Source organism: Penicillium canescens (assembly GCF_028828765.1).
Source record: "Penicillium canescens strain IBT 15451 chromosome Unknown utg000004l_segment0_segment0, whole genome shotgun sequence".
Taxonomy (NCBI): domain Eukaryota; kingdom Fungi; phylum Ascomycota; class Eurotiomycetes; order Eurotiales; family Aspergillaceae; genus Penicillium; species Penicillium canescens.
In genome coordinates, this window is record NW_026703966.1 from 1,885,151 (window position 1) to 1,904,350 (window position 19,200).

Sequence of the window (19,200 nt, forward strand, 5' to 3'; positions counted from 1 at the left end):
GAACGATCGGATAAGAAGGGAAGATCAAAGATCAACTTTTTCCCAGGGGCTGACTCCACCAGCTGAGCTCGCGGGATTCCTTGGCATTTGTCTTTCCGCCTACACAAAGAACACAAAGTATTCCTCGCAAGAGTTTCTGTTCCCGTGATTGTAAACTTGTCTGCTTTGATGTCCGAGACTGAGCACGAGACCACATGCCACTCGGAACATATCTTAGTACGTGTCTATGTCAACATGTGTGCCAGTCTAAATTCAAGAGACTCAATGAATTATGTGTTTTAACGTTATGCAAATCTTCAATTCTTGACAAATGACATCATATCGACCTCGGCAGTCCGCTTCAGGCTAGTGAAAGTTGATATAGCCAGATTACTACCTAGAGGTAACCTAGACTCTAGCTAAAAAAAAAATTATGCAAATTTAGTAACATTTCCTACTCGGAGCACTTTGCAGACTGTGGCAAGTTGGTACATGTATTGATCATGGCAATTGAGTAAAAGCAAACAGAGTTAACAATCAGGGGGTAACTTATTGATAATGACAACCTCAACAGACTTCTCAAGCAGAATGGAACAAAGAAAGTGTATCGAATGATTCCGTTGGCAATGTTTTCGAACTTTGCAGCGGGCAAGATGAGGTTGGTTTTAGGGAATACAGGGGCCCTGCAAAACAAAGACTCGAAAGGAAGAACTATAGGGGCGGTAACAACACCATAAGATGCCACGGTGATTTCTTGGGAGGGAGCAATATATCTGCCGGAAAAGTGTTCCGCTGTATTTGGACATTGGTAATAAACTTGGGTGATGAAAATACACCTACTCAAAGGTATATGAGTCTGGTATAGAAATGTGGTTCTAGTACCATATCACCTCACCATTAAATTTCGACGTTTTCAGGCCATTTGAACTGCTTTTTACTGCTTTACGAAGTAAAGCCAGTCATTTTCAGGGTATATAGAGCCTCGTCTAATGTTATAATATATGATGTAAACAAGAACTGACCAAAGCAAGTGTCAGTCCGCGAGATAATTTAAATCTTCTCCAAAGGAAATATTTTTCGAGCTATCTATAGCGAATAGCCGTTCCATAATACTAGTAAGCCTATAAGAAAACTACATACAGGATGGTCTGGAAACTTGATCAGAGGATCATTGACCTATGGTGGCATCAATGCAAATCTTGTGGGTGCTTCCACCGTTTTTATCCCCAGCAGAGCCTGCGTAGCGCCGACGGCTGGGCCAACGTACTAACTACCGTGGACGAACGCCATATCGAACCCGCTGAGATGGCTCGCACAACAAATTCGACACGCTATCAAGACGTAGGGCAGGCCTACTCAACACGACGCCTACTATACTGCAGTGCGTACAGCTGGACACGGCCTGCCTAGGGTCTTATAGTGGAATGGGTCATTCCTGCCAGCCGTATTGGTCTATTAAAACCATGTAGGGCAAAACCTCAGTTCTTAGAAGGGAAATCCCCGCACAGTTAAAGGTAGATCGAATGTTTGCTTCTTAGCATCGGCGTCCGATTGTTAGACTGCTGTCTATGAAAGGACCCTTTCTATGCTTCACAAACCTTCCTCTTCTTCTCCCCAACTGATACGCTTGCATCATCAGTAAGTGTCCACATCTCACTGTTTCTTGCTGGGCATCTGAGATGTCTGGGTCGTTTTTGGATGTTTGGTTTTGAGGCATACATGGGGCTCTCGTGCTCTATCCCCCTCCTTAGGGAGATCGTCCCTGATCTCTTGGTTCGCGTTCACTTGCTGACTGCCTCATTCATCGCAGAAATGCCGCATATCCGCTTCCCCTCGTCCGATGGAGATGGCAAGAATGGCAAAGGTAAAGATGCCGATATGGGTTTTGGCCCTAGACGGTGAGCAAGAGGGGACCGAGCGAATGAAATCAAGAGGACATACACGGTTACGGTTGAAGTCGGCATTTCTGAAACAGCCACAAGTCTAAAGCGTGACGTGGATTACTGGCTAAGCCCAGATTGTGGGAATGTGAATATGGTCATCACGATCAAAGCACGTCGAGAGATCGCCGAGATAAACATCCAAACGTGGAAAATGATCAACGAGCGTCCGCACCGTGAACATAGCGTCTTCACACGAAGCACAAAACAGGAACAGTGAATGTTACGGCCCACCTTAACATTCCGTTTAATGTCCTATTCGACAGAGAGCCAACCATACCCGCGGAAAAGAACATAGTCCTTTCGAAGCAACGACTTCAATCGATTGCCGAAGACATCTGGGAGGACCAGGAGATCTAGGGAGGGTCACCGTACCCGTTTGGTGTCCTTAGGCCACACTGTGTTGTCGGCAATATCTTACGAAAACTGCATGAAAATTGGGTCTATAGATGATCCGAATGGCTTCGGGTATATGACATATCCGGGGACCATTATGTGATTAGAAATTGCCCGATAAATAGCGAGAGATAGAGGTAATGAAATACAGAGCCATTGATATCTGAAACAAATCCAAGAGGTAAAATAAAGCGAATCTAAAGCAACTATGAGCCTAGGCAGTCTTAGGAACAACCTCAGCATGCAAGGCACCCCGCTTCTCACTGCTAGCCAACTTCTCCCCGAGAACCTCAACATCCCCAGACTCAGCAGCAACAGTGCGCTTAGTGTCATGGGTCGTCTTCCAGGCAGGGGTACCAATGTAAGGAATACCATTGGGATCCTCAAAGATCTGCTCAGTCTCCTCAAGAGTCTTACCAGCAGTCTCAGGGAAAAGGAAGTAAACATGAAGCAGCATAACAAACAAGAAAACACCAAAGATGATGTAAGTCTGCCAGCGGATATTGGCAAACGCCGAAGGCACAAACAGACCCAACGCAGTGTTAAACGCCCAGTTGGCCGAGGTAGCCAACGCAACGGCCTTGCCACGCACGCGCAGAGGGTACAGCTCGGGAGGGTAGACCCACGAGACAGGACCCCATGTTGGGGCGTAGGAGGCGACGAAGAGGTAAGTGCAGGCGATGAGACCCTTAGCAGGTGTGCCGGAGAGTCTCATCGATGCCTCAGCAACACCCTTGATACCGCCCGGAACGACGACACCGTACTTGCCCATGATACCCGCATTGGCGAACATCCAGATCATCATGAGCGTGGCACCGATCAGGAGGGTAGGGCGACGACCCCAGCGGTCAACCCAGATCAGGGCCGGGACGGTCATGACAACGTTGATGATGTACTGGATAGAGGAAGCGAGGAGGTTGGCATTGCCCTCGTAGCCGGCCATGGAGAAAACATAGGTAATGTAGTACATCATGACGTTCATACCGGTGAGCTGGGACCAGATCTGGCACCAGACACCAGTCATGGTGCGGTGGAACATCTTGGGGCGGAAGAGTTCGAGGTAGGAGACGTCCTTGTTCTGGCGCTCGAATTCGCACAAGTCGCGAATTTCTTGCATCTCGGCGATGACGAAGGGGCTGTTGGCGTCGCCTTTGCCGTGGACTAAGGCTAGCACGGACTGGGCTTCTTCCCAGCGGTCGTGGCGGGCTAGCCAACGGGGAGATTCGGGGAGGATCGTCATTCCGAAGAAGAGGAGGACGGCGGGGACCATCTGGACACCCCAGGGAATGCGGAAGACTTGTTCGCTGTAGTCTGTTGGGAGCTTGCCTCCGATATAGGAGCAACCGAAGGAGATGCTGAAGGGATAAGGGTTAGTATGTTGTTCAGATTATATGTCTGGGGAAGTAAGTGTGCAAAAGGGAGTGAAAAAGAAACGTTTAAAGAGTGGGATAGTCGCATCAAAGACGGAGGTACTTACTAGTACATGATAAGGATACCCCAGGTAATAGCCCACTGCTGAGAGCCGACGAGACGACCACGCTTAGATGGAGGTGCAATCTCAGAGATATAGACGGGAACCTGAGCAGACTCGATACCGACACTCAGACCGTTGATGATACGACCAGCGATGAGCATACCCATGTTCTGGGAGGCACAAATGATAATAGAGCCAATAATCCTACAGATTAAGATTGTTAGCAAAGTAGACATAGCCAAGGACACCGGGATAATGCCAGCACATACCAGATAATACAACCAACCATAATAGAATACTTGCGACCCAGACGATCCGAAATGAAACCCGAGATCAAAGCACCAAGCCAAGAACCACCAGGCATAGCAGCAGTGACACCACCCTGCTCCAGCGAGCTTAGACCAGAGCAGTGCGGCTCATCATTGAATGGGGGGCCATTAGGTCCATGGTTGAAGTAACATTTATAGGCAGGAGTATCGATAATCGCCGACATGGACGAAATATCAAAACCGAAGAGCGCGCCGCCAATGACGGACACCGCCGCAATTACGTAGATATTCCCCACGACAAACATGGTGAATTTTGATCCCAGAGGGGGCAAGTGAAAAGGGAAAAAGAAAGTCGATCAGGAGAGCTGGGAACGGAAGGGGAGGGCTGGTTAAATAGGTGGGAAATTCTACAGCTGAGATGTCCGTGGCCCCGTCTAATCAAGGCATGCCATACACGGGATAATAGCGGCAAAAGAGACAATCTATGCGGGACTCGAAATACAAAGGAAGATACATACACTTCGTACACAAGGCTGCCAAGACCCCGTTTGCAACCCCAGGCTTATGGAACTACTTTAATTGGTCCGTCATCTCCCCAGCTACCCCACTCCCTGGCTCTTATTGGCCAACCATCCGGCACCCTGATGGGATCCGGGGAATCGGCCACGAGGGTGACACCACTAGGCCCAACCTAGTCAAGCGCTGTATTTCTAGCCCTGAACCCGGCCTGAAGCCGTGTTCGGGTGGACAGAAAAAGGCCGGCTGACTCCCTGCACTCGGGACGGCAGTGGCGTTTCTCGGCAGAGCCTTGAGAGAAAGAGAGTTCAAAATGGTACTTGGTTGTCTATAAAACATGTAAACAAGAAAATAAGGTAAATGTGGTTCCTGTACATCAGAAAAAAGGGGGTCCATGAACAAGTTTTTTCCGTCCCCAGATTAACCCACAAAACACGTATGGAATGCGTCTCGGCTCTGTATATCCCGAACCCTGACAGTGTTAAACGTAATTTTGCCTAGCCGACTGTGACTTTCTTGCAATTAGCCGGAGAAACCCACTTAGCTGTAGATGCACAAATCCATTGGGGGAGGAGTCCCGCGCACATACTAGTCCGGGGGCCCGACTACGGCCATTTTCCCAGAACGGGAACCCAGCACGGCATCCTACGGCCTCGTTGGCTGACGCCGATGTGGGTTCGGACACGACTCGGGCCTTTCCAGTGTATGTTCTGGTGGGACGGCGTGGGCCGATGTCCGTTTATTTTCTTTTCCCATCTCTTTTTTCACCCTTTGGACTTTGCCGGTCTCTGCGTTCCGCTGAAAAGTTAAATTGAAAATGTTTCAGGCTTCGGCTTTGTTCTTATGACTGGTTGTCTGGAGTGGAGCGGTCATGGTTCTTTCCAAGGTTGGGAAGATGACATGTTTAGAACCGAGTGCGCAATAACATTCACATACATGTACGTGTAGTCCGATGTGACATCCCCCGCTTCCTGGGAGATGCGGAGGACTGGGGAAGAACCAACCTGTTTTGCTCACCGAGGGAGATTCCCCAGAGAATTATTTGTTTCCCAGGTTTGTTCTGTAACTGCTGTAACTTGGAACTTAGCGTCGATGATCTCTGACACGTTGCCTTTTTTAGCCTTCCGCCCCCTTGCTGTTTATATTGCGCTCAAGCCACTGACATGGGTGGTGTTGCGAACCGTTGCTTTTCTAGCACGGACCATTTAATGTTAAGTCCGTTGATTATCCGAAATGAGGCATTTGTGAGATTGCCAAGGTGAGAGTCTTTTGGTTTCTTGGTTGGGCTCAAAGTGTGTCTAAGTAGCGTTACATAGATCATTTCGCTAGAATGAATTTACCAGGTACACTTTTGTAATCAATTCGACCGCATTTCGCGACTACCTAAACCTCTATATCTTCAAAGCTCAATAAAAACATGCAAACCGTTGATCGACACACGCGAATGAACTTCTGAACCCACTCAAGCCCACAGAACTGCTCGATCAAGCCACGGCAAATTCCGAGTAGACAAAGCGAGATATAGATCGGCACTCATTCGGCCATAGCCGAAGACGGATGCCATGCTCACACTACTGGGAAGCCAGGCGCCACCCTCTTCCGCAGGGTCTTCTTCCTCCTTCTGGAACACACTCGGCTGTTCTTTGCGGAGGCAATGACCTATAGTCAGGGATGGGTGATTGGTTTCTAGTTTGGACAAGCGGTCAGCGGGATTAACCACATGGCCTAGCTTTCGGTTAACCAGCATGGGAATCTCGCCAATGCGCTCATGACGATTTGTCCAGATCGCTCAGAATCGAAGCACATCCCAAAGAGGCGAGCCATCCACCCATCGAGAAAGATCATCATCCACTCCGGACGTGTTTTGTATTCAAAGAAAAGCCATTTGGGGGCCGAAAATCGCGACGTCCACCGTGCCAATCAATGAGCTCGAAACTGTCCGGCCGGATGGAAGCCGAGTTTCTGCAGATTTAAAATCAAGGGTAAGTGTAATAACAGTAATCTCACGGTCTTTGGTAAGTGAGTAGCGACGACAATGAAAATGTGTTTGTTCAACTACAGATTAGCAAGTTGCGGACCACTCATCTGCGCCGTCTATAAGCATCACTATCCCTGGAAAGCATGTAAGACAGGTTACTATATTTATAGTCAATATCGTAAAGTCATAGAAACGCTAGGAGATAACTCATATAGGCCTCTTGTTTAAGGTCATGCCAATGTAAAATTTACCAGGAGGCATTCGGATAAGTAATGGGAATATCATGTACAAGCTTAAAATGTACTATGCCAAAACGTCAGACGAAAGTCCTATGCCAAACAAGAAGAATCTTGTGAAGAAAGAAAACAAAAGGAAAAGGCTGATGCACAATGCTGCATGGGACCAACGCGCCAGGAATATAGACAACGTTGAAAAAGAAGGAAACGCCCAAAAGGTACTCATGAATCCAACACTCCAAATCCGGCTCTCCGATTGTACACAAACACCAAAGAAACCAACAATAGAAAGGATTGATTCAAAAAAAATGCAGGGGTAGAAAAAGTGATCTAGCACGTAGGTAAAACACCGGGTATCTCAAGCCACAAACAGGAGTGCATTGAAAAGGGAATTTTCAAGATCACAAAACACCGCCGGGCAGGTTTATTTGGCCTTGGCGGCCACCTTCAAAGCCGGCATTGTTGGGTGCCGTGCCGCCAGGTCCGGGGGTCGCTCCAGGTGTGTCCATGTGAATCTTTCGGAGCATGAACATTGGTTTTCGGCCTTCCTTTTCTAACTGTTTGAACAGGAGAAGGGGCTTTTCATTCAATTCCAAGCAACGCTCCTGATCGCCGTAAACTATGTAAAGTGCGTAATTCTTCCAGTCCGAGTTGATGTTGTATTTTTTGAGCGCAGCTGGTAGGACTTTGTAGCAAGGGTCTTCCCATGATACTCGGAAAGACTTGAAGATTTCCACGCTGGATGGTTCGCCACCGCCAGCTCTTGACTCGGCCCGTGACTCGGTTCGATGGTCATGACGCGGGTCATTGCGCGGGTCAAGGCGTGATGAGGACGGAGTCTCAGTGCGGGATGTCGGCATTTGACTTGGGGTGAGTCGGTCTGAACGAGAATGCATTGTGGGTGTTTGTTCGGCATAGTCATAGTTCGTGTTGCGGTTGGTGTTAGCATTTGGTTGGGAGTATGAGCGCGGATTGAGTGTTTGAGGATGCGCATGGTGAGTGTTGGGCGAGGTCGGGGATGGAATTCCAGGCGAGTGCTGCGATTGTCCATTCATCGAGGCTGTCAGATGGGATGAAGCAGCCAGCGTAGGGGCTGAGGGATTCGAGGTATCGTGATGAGAACGCCCTTCGTGTATCATAGGCGGAATGTGCGTTGGAGAATGGTTTTTTGGCGTGGCACCGCCGGTGTGAATGCGTTTCGAGAAAGCCCGCGCGAGCTTTGACGAAGAAGAGTTCTCGTTATTGAGCGTTATTTGAGAAGGCGAGGTAATTGTGCCTGAATTGCTGTCATGCCAGTCTGGATTCTGCCCTGCTGAAGATGGCGGAGGCAGTGGGTGTGAACGATCTTTTGCTATCTTGATCACTGGAAGAATTTCTTCGCGCAATCTTCGGTAATCATCTGTGATCCGACGCAGCTCTGTCTCAACCAACATGAGCTTCTCATCTCGAACCTGGATCGACTTGATCAAACGCGCAAGATCATCCTGCGTTGCTGTCTCGTTCATGCTTTGATCCGCAGCTATATATAGATTAGAACATGTTTGCTTCGAAGGAGTGGGCAACATACAAAGCGGGATATAATGATCCGCATCCAAAGGAACCGCTTGTTTGACTTTGATTTCATATACATTCTTCAAGATCGTCAGGCGATGCCCCACACTGTTAATTCCCATTTCTTTCAACTCCTCGTGCTTCAGGGCAATAAGTGCTTCGCCGACAATTCCATTCTCTGCGCGACATGTTGTGATTAGAAACTGGCGACTGATTTATTCGGCAATCAGTCTGCTTACCTCTAAATGTGCCATGATATTGAAGCAATCCAAGTGACGTCAGGAATTCCTGGCATTCCTCGATCGACCATTCTGTAATGAGTGTTCGCGGGGAACGAGGACCATCACTCGGGTGACCAAACTTGGTCGGGGTGTGTTCTGCCGATGAAATGTTCGAATCCGTGGGCGACGTCTCAAACTCCATTGTAAGGTGTGGCGAGGTGATCACGCTGCGTTCATACTCATCATCCGCGTCGGAGTCGGCGTGGTAGGAGGGGTGAAGAGACATGATCGCGGGTCTGTAGCTGCAAAATGATATTCACCGAGGACTGGGGAATTAAATGAGGGGTGCACAGGCGCCACCGCCAAAGTGGAGGAACCGGGACCAGGCAGAGCGGACGAAATGATTATCGGCGGTAATGCGCCGAATGCTCTATTTTGCGAAGCGCGGGTAGAAAGAGGGACCCGGGCGAGGACTCAAAAGTTGACAGGCGAACATGGAACGAACAGGGGCTGTTCGGGGATACGATATATGTTTTGTGTCGCGCGTTTCGAGCGAACTGACTTTCTTGCAGTTCCGAGGAGGGGTGTGGTCGTGGGCGAACGTTGACGCGGCAATCAACAACTCGAGTAAAGCGGGGATGGACAGGGGTTCGATGTAATGGTGAGATGCGATGAAGCACAGGATCGCAGAACAAGTGTTCCCCTGAAGCAAAACAAACTGAGATGAGCCAAGAACGAAGCTCGAGATTAGGCGAAGACGACGGTCTGATGTGATGTACACGTGACTCGGTCTGGACTCGCCCCAGTTTATTCGTCCCACTCTATACTTCTGTTCTCTTCTACTATATAACTTCATTATTGGAGTACATATATTCTCTTTTCTTGGACGGGCATATCCCGATATCCCGCAATAGAGTAATCGGTTTCAGATTTTCTGCACAGATCTCAAATGTGCCCCGCCAGATGATTGATACAAGAGTGATCAGTGCATGTATACTGCTGCCACACTCGCTTTCTTACAGCAATCTAATTGATTATATTCCTTGGACTCTACACTATCATTTCATTCTGATTTTAAAACATAGATATATAATAATGCTTTGACAGAATAGCGATATATAATCCGATTGATTGGGACTCTGCATTCCACAGGGCCGGTATACTCATGAGACGCAGTTGAGGTGATTAATACATGTAGGTGGACAAACTTATACGGCTTTTTAATGGAAAGTGGAATTCGACGTTACAGATACCTGTTTCAATGAGATATCTCCAATTTTGGGGGCTCTTTCCACAATGCGCGGTTAATTTCCGAGGATTTTGCTAGACACACCCCTGCGTTTCAGCAGATGGATTCATCCCACTATCGAAAGAGATTGACCTGATAAATGCCCACTAGGGCTACCACTTTGGCTATAGCCCCCACGCTCTGCGGTTGAGGTCTCATTACAGCAAACCCTTCCAATACAGTGCCTCATTGCATCATAAGGAATGTCTGAACCTCTAGAGTAGATCGAGTCAAGTTAAGTCTCTTTATAAGGATAGAGAACACGGGGAGATCGAGTGCTTAAATGGGGAATATGCAGAACCCCGGTGTAATATGTCTATTGAGATGCAAGAGCGCCTGTGGACTTCACATGTACCCCCGCGAATCGTAAACGGGAAAACAGAAGAAACAAAGTCCAATGCCGTAGCCACGCCCGAAAACATTTGTACTCCTAAGGAAAACCCAGCCATGCATGATCGCACTTTGAAGTGCCGCCTCCATCCGGTATCATTACTTCTTGTCGCCATTGGGCGCACTCTCTCCCTCAAGGTCGGCAACATCCCGTAGGATATCCTTGAGACCGCGGACGCCTTCATCCACCACCGCTTCAGGTATCCGGACATCAACTTCTTCAATGTACTTCAGAGGGTCGTAGGGGGGATTCTCTTTGCTGCCTTTCTTGGTGCCGTTCGTGCCGTTTGTTGTTGCTTCACCGTTTGTGGCCTTTGAGCTTAGCGCGCGGTGCGGTCTGCCTTCTGCTGAAGCTAGGATTGCCTCCATCACATCGTCGAAGGTTTCGCATCGGCCGGCGCGGAGGAGTTCAGTGGCGAGGGTCGTGACTTTGTCGGTCCAACCTACACGGTGGAGAGAACCAAGTAGGGTTTCTTGGAGATCTTCGAGGGCGCAACTGGCTGACAATTTGACAAGGAGATCGGACTCCAGAGCGTCCGGGGTGGAGGAGGCTCCGTTCGTGGCGGAGGAGGGCATTGCGGAGTGTGGGGTTCGGGTTGGCGAAATGGCTAGGTGACTGTGGCGCGAGGGCAAATGGTGTTGGTCGCGGAGGTAACAGCCTGGAAGTTTCGAGGATTTGGAGTTCTGAGCTGCGCAAGAAATCAAATATTGCCTGGTTGTTCGAAGAGTGAAGGTTGGCAAGACGAAGGGGGCGAAAAGGGGCCTGCCCTCTATGACAGTGCGGGGGTCACAGCAGGCTAATTGGCATTACATTGCATCCATTGGACAATAGACATGCACAACCGAGAGCAATAAGACGATGAAGCTGAATAGGAAGACTCAACGGACAATCGGACAATCGGGATTGCGGGTCCTCAATGCGGGCGGTGAATATGTTCGGGTCTATTGTCTATAGCCGTATAGAGCTCCGAATAGACGAATGGAGTATTTCATTGGGCTATTGCTGCTATTTGGACTTTATATTGCTCATGCTTTGTCGGAATGTTGCCTATATAGCTAGAATATAATGAATTCTATTGCAAGTCAAGGCTTATACTAGATGAATACTGATATAAAACGACCCTGGTAGATATCGCCGAGAATATGTCCAGGGATCTTGATTTACGATTCTTCTGAAGCTGAAATTTAGTCTGAATTGATCACGAATGGACCAGCTGCAGGCTTTTCCAGTGCCCATGTAATACCACCACTCATCACTTCATCCCATTTCTTGCTTCCGGGTAGTTTGTCACCATACCTCCTGAAACCATGAGGCACGCCGCGGAAGACATGAATGTTGGTGGGAATCCTAGTGAAATAGGAGGTTAAAATGTAAGAAAGCACTCAAAATATCGGTCCAACTTACCCGTTCTCGGCGAGATGCTTTCCATAGAAGATACCCTCATCTCTCAACGGATCATTCCCAGCAATTCCAAAAGTCGTAGGAGGTAAACCCTTGACCTCCTCAGCAGTAGCATTACCAGGGCCCATACGACGATCCCCTGCAGAATCCCGAGCGTCCTCGACCCCAAGCAACGCGCTAAACAACTTCATCCGAGTAACAGGCAGAATAGGCGCATCAGCACACTGCACATAACTCGACAAGTCAGGACTCTTCAACATTTCTATTCGGGGAGCATAGTGATCCCATTGAACAAGACAAGGTATCATGAGCACTTGCCCCGCAATCTTCGGACAGGCAGCGAGACGCTTATCATCGCCGCGCAGCTGCGCCAGCGCCAATGAGGCTGTCATCCACGCTCCGGCAGAGATACCACCGACAACAACCTGATCGGCGAGACCGCCGACTTCAGCGATGTGTTCGTGCAGCCAGACGAAGGCGTCTTCGGTATCGTTCCATGCGGTGGGGTAGCGATGCTCGGGTGTATGGCGGTAATTGATATTGAAAACCATGACAGGTGTGCCATTCTTAGCTCGCGATGCGACAATGCGCGAGCAGGTCGCATCCTCGGAGGCAAGTGTTCCAAACAGGAAACCGCCGCCGTGAAGGTGGACGTATACCGGCAAGCGCTCGGAGATGGGGACGCCGGCGGGGCGATAGGTGCGTGCTTCAAGGGCTGTGCCGTCGCGAGCAATTACCGTATGATCATGCATTTGAACGAGCGAGCTCAGGCCTTGGTCTATCATGTCTTGGGCGGCGGATTCCTCGCGGCCCTTGTTTAGCAATGCCTTCAATTGCTCCACCGAGAGGTCCTTGGGGACCGCCGGGAGCGTTGGTTCAAGTGCCAGCCATTCGGCGCTGGGACCAGTGTATTCGGAGAAGTCCATTGTTATGTAGGTGATCGAGGTTGATGGTGACTGACTGGGAGCTTTGTTGAGACTTGGATCATCACTACTCCACAGGCCTCGGTTCGGCTACTTTCGATGGTCAATACCCCGCATGATCGACTCACCTAATGAAAAATCAGTATGAATATATGAACCATATGTAGATGACAATTGTATGTTTTCGAGCAGTTCCAAGAACCCGAAAACGCCAACTATGGATGCCGGCATCCCATCATATCCCCCATCACGATCCTTAGCCGGGAAGGCTGCCATTGTCACTGGCGCAGGCTGTCTAGGCGATGGCATTGGAAACGGGCGTGCAATTTCAATACTTCTTGCAGATGATGGCTGCGATGTGATTTGCATCGACCTCAATCTAGAGTGGGCCAACAAGACGGTAGAAATGATCAACTCCAAGCCTGGTCGTGGACGGGCACTTGCATTTCGCGCGGATGTCACCTCGGAAGAGAATTGTCAAGCAGCAGTACAGGCCGCCATAGAGCAATTCGGACGACTGGATATCTTGATCAACAATGTCGGGATTGGAGGTGCAGCGGGTACTGCAGTTGAGGTCGATATGACGCAGTGGGCAAAGAGTATGGATATCAATGTTGCAAGTATGGTTCACATGGCCAAGTATGCAATTCCAAGAATGATCCAGAACGACGGCGAGATCAGAGGAAGCATTGTGAACATGGGAAGTGTTGCTGGCCTGAAAGGAGGCACACCTCACCTGTTGTATCCCACTGCCAAGGGAGCGATTGTCAATATGACTCGTGCTATGGCCGCTCACCATGCACCAGAGGGGATTCGTGTGAATTGCGTGTGTCCGGGTGTATGTTTCTCAGCATCCTTCTACTGAAGTGTCAAAGCTAATTGTTATCAGATGCTGTATACGCCCATGATGTATGGGAACGGGATGAGTGAAGAGGCGCGGGAAGCCCGTCGAAAGCGAAGTCTATTAGGGACCGAAGGAAATGGATGGGATTGTGCTGGTGCAGTTGTCTTTCTCGCGGGGCCTCATGCTCGGTGGATGACTGGTGTGATTCTCCCTGTTGATGCAGGGACTACTGCAGCAGTTGGGATTGGAATGACAAAGAGTGCGAGTGTTAATGCCTAGCATATGTACAATTCCGTTGCATACTTTATTCAGTATGCACTCGACTGGCTACTGCTTCAAGTTTAAGGGGTTTGACGGATTCGGGGACCGTATTAATAGACCTAAGTAGGGAAACCACCGTCTCCTATAGTAAAAAGTGTTCGATCCTTTTGTTCAATCAAAGTCAAGATTCCACAATTCAACATCGTTTGGCAATCCAACACCTGGGGTGAACGGGAAGAACTGTTTTCGAAGAGCTCACTTTGAAATCTTACCACTATGCGTTCTGGGCAATGTATCCTCAATCCGCAAGACTCGCAATGCAGTGGGAAGCATCGCAGGACGGACATGAGGGGCCAGCCTAACCCGAAGCTGCTGCAGAGTGAGATCCTGGTCGACGAATCGAACAAGAGCACCAGCTCGTTCTGCGAGTTTCTGATCTTGCACAGGAACGACATATGCCTCCTCTATGCAGGAAAGCCCATTAAGTGCTTCTTCCAGCTTCAGAACAGAGACGGTGCCCCAGAGTTGCAGATGACTGCCCCCATTAGAAAAGAAAATATGGCAATTGAATGTCAGGGTGAACTCACACTTAATGGATGCTCGACCGTCGAAGATGAAGTGATCATTCAGTTTGTGAGCAAGGTCTCCAGTCTTGAAGAATCCTTCGTCGTCGAAGTAAGTAGTTGAGGGAACCTCATCATTGAGGTACCTGCTACCTGCCAGTAAATGCTGCATATATTCAGAGATTGTTTCATCTGAGTAACATAACTTACCCTAAGAAGGTAGTAACACCTCCCACAAGTATCTCTCCATGGTCACCATTTGAAAGCTTGACTGGCATATTGGCAAATAGCTGCTTGCCAATGCATCGCTATCGTATGACAAGATTAGATCCTGGACGAAGACTATCGGCAAATAGAATACCATACCTGCTCGTTATACTCTTCTTCCTCTGGATAAACCGCGGTGATAGGCACACCTGCTTCGGTGCTACCATAGCAAAGCGCCAAGCGCATTCCAATCTCATCCCTCCAAAACTTCAGCAAAGGTTGCAGAACAACACATGATCCCGTTGAAGCATCACGTATGTGCATAGCTCCTTGGATATATTCATCCTTCTCTGGAAGATGTGAGAGATGTTCCCTATAATACTGAGCAAGCTGTGTCCACAGTAAGGGACCTGAACATATGCTCGTCACACGGCGAGCTCGCAGCCTTTCCCACAATAAATCCATGCCGGCGACTGGATCAATGATCTCTGCTCTGCACCCCATCAAAATAGAAAAAGTCAAGGGCTTGATCCCTGCAATCCAAGTCGCCGGGCGGTGGACTAGCATTGATTCATATGCTGGTGCGCGCGGATGGTTGTAGAAGAAGCCACGGCTGCGTATGACTCCTTTGGTGGTTCCAGATGTGCCAGAAGAGGCCATTATAATCCCTGAACGTGTCTCGGGGATGATAAACTTTTCATCTATCCGAATGGGTAGGTCCCATAGTGCTTCGGGGCAGGCGTGATGCACTTTAATGGGGGCGACCTGTATTGCAGGGAGTGAATTGGAAGCTGCATAGGACTGTATATCTGTGGCCTGTTGGAGGTACCCTGTACCAGCTAAAATACACTTGACTGGGCTATTTCGCAGCATGTCCGAAACACCCTCTGGAGGAAGAGACATTACTAAACCGACGTTAGTTGTGCCTTTCATCTTGGTAAATTGAAGAAGGAACATTGGAACACACAGAGAGGAACGATCGTGCCACCTAGCGCAAGAATTGCGAAAGCAGCTACTGCAATCTCGTAGCTTGCCGGTGCTATAAGGCAAACAAGGGAGCCTTCTTCCAGCATCGATCCCTCGGCATTAAGATGTGCAGACAATTGCTTTTTGAGGCTGTGGCGCACATGAATAAGATCCGTGATGAAATGATCATATGTTACATTCAATTGGGCTTGCGGGTCATGGACAATAACATGTTTGACCTCGCGAGCGAGAGTGAGTAGAGTATTGAAGATCTCGTCATTGGGAAAACCTCCATCTTCAGCCAAAATGGCAGCAAGCTGGTCATCTTCGATTGCATCAATGTGAAATCCCATGGCTCCTATGTAAAATCAAAGATATTGCAAGAGTCGAATATCTGAAGAAAAAGAATCAAGAGGTAGCACGTGTGGGTTGTTATGACCACGTACATGTAAACATGTCAATTTCCAGAAAGAGAGAAGAGCTACCAATCCCAATTATATCATAAGATTCTTGTGGAGCCACATAGGTATACACGTATGACTGTGAAGGGGAGCTAAGAATTCTATCTAATTTCCAAGACTGCGTCGCACATATTGATCCGGGTCTCATCATGACAAACAAGTGTCACCCAGATCAGACCAGCAAACTACGGCCGCATTGCCGAATTATTGAAATCCCTTACGTAGACGTGCGGTACAATTGCATATAGCGCAGATCAGTTCAACATGATCTACATTCCCGCGAGAACAGGGATCGGCTTTACTTCCCTCCCACAATCAATGCTACCTCGTTTGTTACAAGCTCTCATTTTTTATAAGCTTCTTGCCTCATAACTCACGATATATTCCGACCTTTTTGGGCAGTAATGTACAAAATTCCGAGGCTCTATGCTCTCATCCACGTTAGCAATGTCCAATCCGCAAAATGATAGACACCGAGTGCCACTTCAAATATATCCCTCAGCCCCGAGCGCGATACTGTGGGCCTGCATAATGGTGGCTGCACAAAACCCAGCTTCAAAATAATATGGTTGGTGTTTTTTGGTCATAGTCTTTGGATCCATGCTCTTGGGGGAATAACAACGTTATGGCGAGCTGGGACATCTTTCGTGATTGTTTGGCCTAACGCCGGTTATGTCCTACCGGTTTAGCGTCTTGAACGAAATACTATACGTCTTTTACCCAAGGTCATTTAGTTTGATCCAATTGATCCAATGGCCAATAATCAAAATAGATATTTGAAACATAGTATATAAGTCGAAGAAAAAGACCAGAGAAGCTCTACAAAAAGTATAGCAGTCCAAATCAATCCCATCCGAGGGTATATGTAAAGAAGAAACAGCAATTATCGCCACAAGATGCCACGCTCAGAAACAGAAACAAAGAGTAAAAAGTACAAACAAGAACCAGCCTCGATGGACGGTCAAAACGCCAGTTATACAGGATCCATTCAATGACCAAGAAATTCACTGAATATCGAATCGCTGAGAACGCCACAAATGCCTCGGGTTCGTATAGTCATTAAGGATTAAGGATCACCGTCCGAGTCGGCGGTTAGCATGCGCTGCTTCTCTTTGCTCTTTCGTTTGAGGGCATCGATGGTATTCTGCACTTCGTATCGAGCCTCTGTTTCGAGGTTGGTGCGTTCGTCCGATTCGAGGGTTTGCTTGTCGCCGACTCGATCGTATAGCATTCGAGAGATGGTGCGGTTGATGTTCGTATATTGTTCTTTGGAAATGGTTTTCTTTCGGTAGTGGGGTTTCAAGGCTGTGCCGACCATTCTCTGGATGTCGGATTTGAGGGCTAGGCTTGGACCCGCGCGGGTTGGGGATGAGTCTGCTGAGCGGGAGTGTGATGTCTGGAGTGCATGGAGTGCTCGTTGGGGGATACGAGATCGGGGGCGACCAGTTGAACGAGGTGTTGTATCCTCTGTTGTGCCGTTGGCGCCGTTGGATGGACTGCCCGAAAATGAGACTTCGGGGGAGAAGGGTGGTGATGAGGGTTCGGCCGGGGAGGATAGTTGGATAGGGGAGATGGGTCGGCTTCGCGGGAAAGGAGGTGGGGTGGTAGAGGACATGATGGGAGAGGAACGACTAGAAGAAGCAGGCGATATTGATGGGGAGGATGGGCCAGGGGATGGGCCATCGGTGAGGACGACAGATGTAGCAGCGGACGGTCCGTATGAGTTGCGGCTAGGTGCATCTTCAACCTCCTTTAATAGCGACGATAAGAAGCTTGGACCGCCAGAGCTTTCACCATTTATTCGCGCGTTAGCACTTGCAGCTCTAGATGATTCCCCGGTTTGGTTTTGTTGGGCGAGTGCTGCTAGTTCTTGCGGCCGCCTCGTGCGAGGACGTTTTAACTTGCGCTGAGGCTCGGTGGGTTCGGGGGACGGCGACATAGTGGGTTCTTTGCGCTTTCGAGCAGCGTTCGGGTTGTTTTCAATCTCCCGAGCTCTCTCAAAAGCATTCCATGCTCGCATTTCCTCCAAAGACTCGGGCTCGGGCGTAGGCACTCTGGGAACGCGGGGACGAGATGGTCGGGTAGGTTCAAGATCAAATAGCGACGCTGTGTCGCGGAAGCGATTACCACTACCCTGGCGTTCAGCGATCTCAAAGCGACGTTGCCAGGCCTGAAACTCGCGTTGGTTGGCCTCTTCGCGACGACGCTGCTGCATAACCCGTTCGGCGGAGCGATCGTCATCGAATGGGAAGTCCAGATCGAGATTCAGATGATCCCAGACAGACTGCCAGACCCTGGCCCAGTGATGCGAATTTGTCTGATTGGTATTCTGCAGTCGCCTCTGCTGCGCCCTCGTTCGTCGACTCCTTTGCTCGACCGGGCGCGAAGGCGGCGCCGACACCTCAGCCGCCGCCGATGTCCGTTGTGATTCGCATCGCTGACAGTACCATGCTCCCGAGGGTATTTCGTCCAGTCCTAGGCAAAATAGATGCGATGGAGCATCACATCCATCACAAAGAAGTAAGACATCCTCGTGATCCGCGCTACCGCAAAGTGTACAGGGTTGGAAGTCGGCCGGGTCATCTTCGATGACCATAGAAGGGTCAACATCGGCGACTTGCGTCCGGTCTTGAACAGCGTATGATGAAGTAACCGCTCCTATCAGTGAAGAAGGCTTTAGTTAGTATAGACATTCATCATCATCATACTCCAGGAAGGGGGTCATACCTCCTACCCGGTCACTCAACTCAACCATATTGAAACTGCGACGACATATCGGGCAACTATTTGCCCTTTCCACCCAAGGCTTCAAGCAATTATTATGTAGGATATGACCACAGGGAAGTAGCTGGGCGATCTGGCTCGAATCCTCGAGCCCATCCTTGAAGTCGCCATTCCCATCCAGGCTCACAGGCTCAAGAGGATCGCCAGCGCCTTCACCAAGGTCTCCTAAACAGACAATACACACGTCGGACATGGACAAAGAAGTTGGAGGCGAAGTCCATGAAGAGCGAAGTGTAGAAGCGAAGAAGGTGTGGGGAGGGCCTTTTGAAGGTGGGCCGGATTGCCGGACTAACGCAAAACAGGAACGTGACAGAGGCGACTGATGCCCTGGATTGTAGCTGACCACAGTGGCTTAGGTTGGCTTCATATTCGATTAGTATAGCGTATCGTCTACGAATAAGTTTATGGTCTTCACTTGACGGCGGGTAGCACATAGAAAATGTGAAGTTGTCTACGACTGACGTTCACGGTCTTCCTCTAATAGCGGATGGGGCATATTCGAACGGGATTGAGTAGGTCTGGGTTCGACGCTTAACTTGTATATGAATGTC

General features: G+C 49.2%; 9 protein-coding genes across 9 annotated transcripts; 2 read left to right on the forward strand and 7 right to left on the reverse strand.

Annotated features, from left to right (window-relative positions):
- Nucleotides 1-1,791: 1,791 nt before the first annotated feature.
- N7446_006064 (uncharacterized protein) lies at nt 1,792-2,279 on the forward strand (the record flags this gene model as incomplete). Its single annotated transcript, XM_058514812.1, has 3 exons — nt 1,792-1,877; nt 1,962-2,135; nt 2,186-2,279. 3 exons carry the CDS (start codon nt 1,792-1,794, stop codon nt 2,277-2,279), a joined length of 354 nt encoding a protein of 117 aa, XP_058371990.1.
- Nucleotides 2,280-2,529: 250 nt separating this feature from the next.
- On the reverse strand, nt 2,530-4,363 carry N7446_006065 (sugar porter family MFS transporter; the record flags this gene model as incomplete). The annotated part of the gene is made up of 3 exons (XM_058514813.1): nt 2,530-3,670; nt 3,799-3,993; nt 4,059-4,363. 3 exons carry the CDS (start codon nt 4,361-4,363, stop codon nt 2,530-2,532), a joined length of 1,641 nt encoding a protein of 546 aa, XP_058371991.1.
- A 1,673-nt stretch (nt 4,364-6,036) lies between these two features.
- Nucleotides 6,037-6,321, reverse strand: N7446_006066 (uncharacterized protein; the record flags this gene model as incomplete). Its single annotated transcript, XM_058514814.1, has 1 exon — nt 6,037-6,321. One exon carries the CDS (start codon nt 6,319-6,321, stop codon nt 6,037-6,039), a length of 285 nt encoding a protein of 94 aa, XP_058371992.1.
- Nucleotides 6,322-6,769: 448 nt separating this feature from the next.
- Nucleotides 6,770-9,283, reverse strand: N7446_006067 (adaptor protein STE50). Its single transcript, XM_058514815.1, has 3 exons — nt 8,579-9,283; nt 8,356-8,517; nt 6,770-8,307 (listed from the first exon to the last, which is right to left on the reverse strand). Exons 1-3 carry the CDS (start codon nt 8,844-8,846, stop codon nt 7,190-7,192), a joined length of 1,548 nt encoding a protein of 515 aa, XP_058371993.1. The 5' UTR covers nt 8,847-9,283; the 3' UTR covers nt 6,770-7,189.
- A 1,054-nt stretch (nt 9,284-10,337) lies between these two features.
- On the reverse strand, nt 10,338-10,814 carry N7446_006068 (uncharacterized protein; the record flags this gene model as incomplete). Its single annotated transcript, XM_058514816.1, has 1 exon — nt 10,338-10,814. The coding sequence occupies one exon, from the start codon at nt 10,812-10,814 to the stop codon at nt 10,338-10,340; it is 477 nt and encodes a 158-aa protein (XP_058371994.1).
- Nucleotides 10,815-11,423: 609 nt separating this feature from the next.
- On the reverse strand, nt 11,424-12,566 carry N7446_006069 (alpha/beta hydrolase; the record flags this gene model as incomplete). Its single annotated transcript, XM_058514817.1, has 2 exons — nt 11,424-11,586; nt 11,644-12,566. The coding sequence occupies 2 exons, from the start codon at nt 12,564-12,566 to the stop codon at nt 11,424-11,426; spliced, it is 1,086 nt and encodes a 361-aa protein (XP_058371995.1).
- A 214-nt stretch (nt 12,567-12,780) lies between these two features.
- N7446_006070 (SDR family NAD(P)-dependent oxidoreductase) lies at nt 12,781-13,686 on the forward strand (the record flags this gene model as incomplete). The annotated part of the gene is made up of 2 exons (XM_058514818.1): nt 12,781-13,401; nt 13,453-13,686. 2 exons carry the CDS (start codon nt 12,781-12,783, stop codon nt 13,684-13,686), a joined length of 855 nt encoding a protein of 284 aa, XP_058371996.1.
- Nucleotides 13,687-13,923: 237 nt separating this feature from the next.
- Nucleotides 13,924-15,757, reverse strand: N7446_006071 (uncharacterized protein; the record flags this gene model as incomplete). Its single annotated transcript, XM_058514819.1, has 4 exons — nt 13,924-14,377; nt 14,442-14,539; nt 14,598-15,343; nt 15,406-15,757. The coding sequence occupies 4 exons, from the start codon at nt 15,755-15,757 to the stop codon at nt 13,924-13,926; spliced, it is 1,650 nt and encodes a 549-aa protein (XP_058371997.1).
- Nucleotides 15,758-16,931: 1,174 nt separating this feature from the next.
- Nucleotides 16,932-18,842, reverse strand: N7446_006072 (putative PHD and RING finger domain protein; the record flags this gene model as incomplete). The annotated part of the gene is made up of 2 exons (XM_058514820.1): nt 16,932-18,523; nt 18,593-18,842. 2 exons carry the CDS (start codon nt 18,840-18,842, stop codon nt 16,932-16,934), a joined length of 1,842 nt encoding a protein of 613 aa, XP_058371998.1.
- Nucleotides 18,843-19,200: the final 358 nt, after the last annotated feature.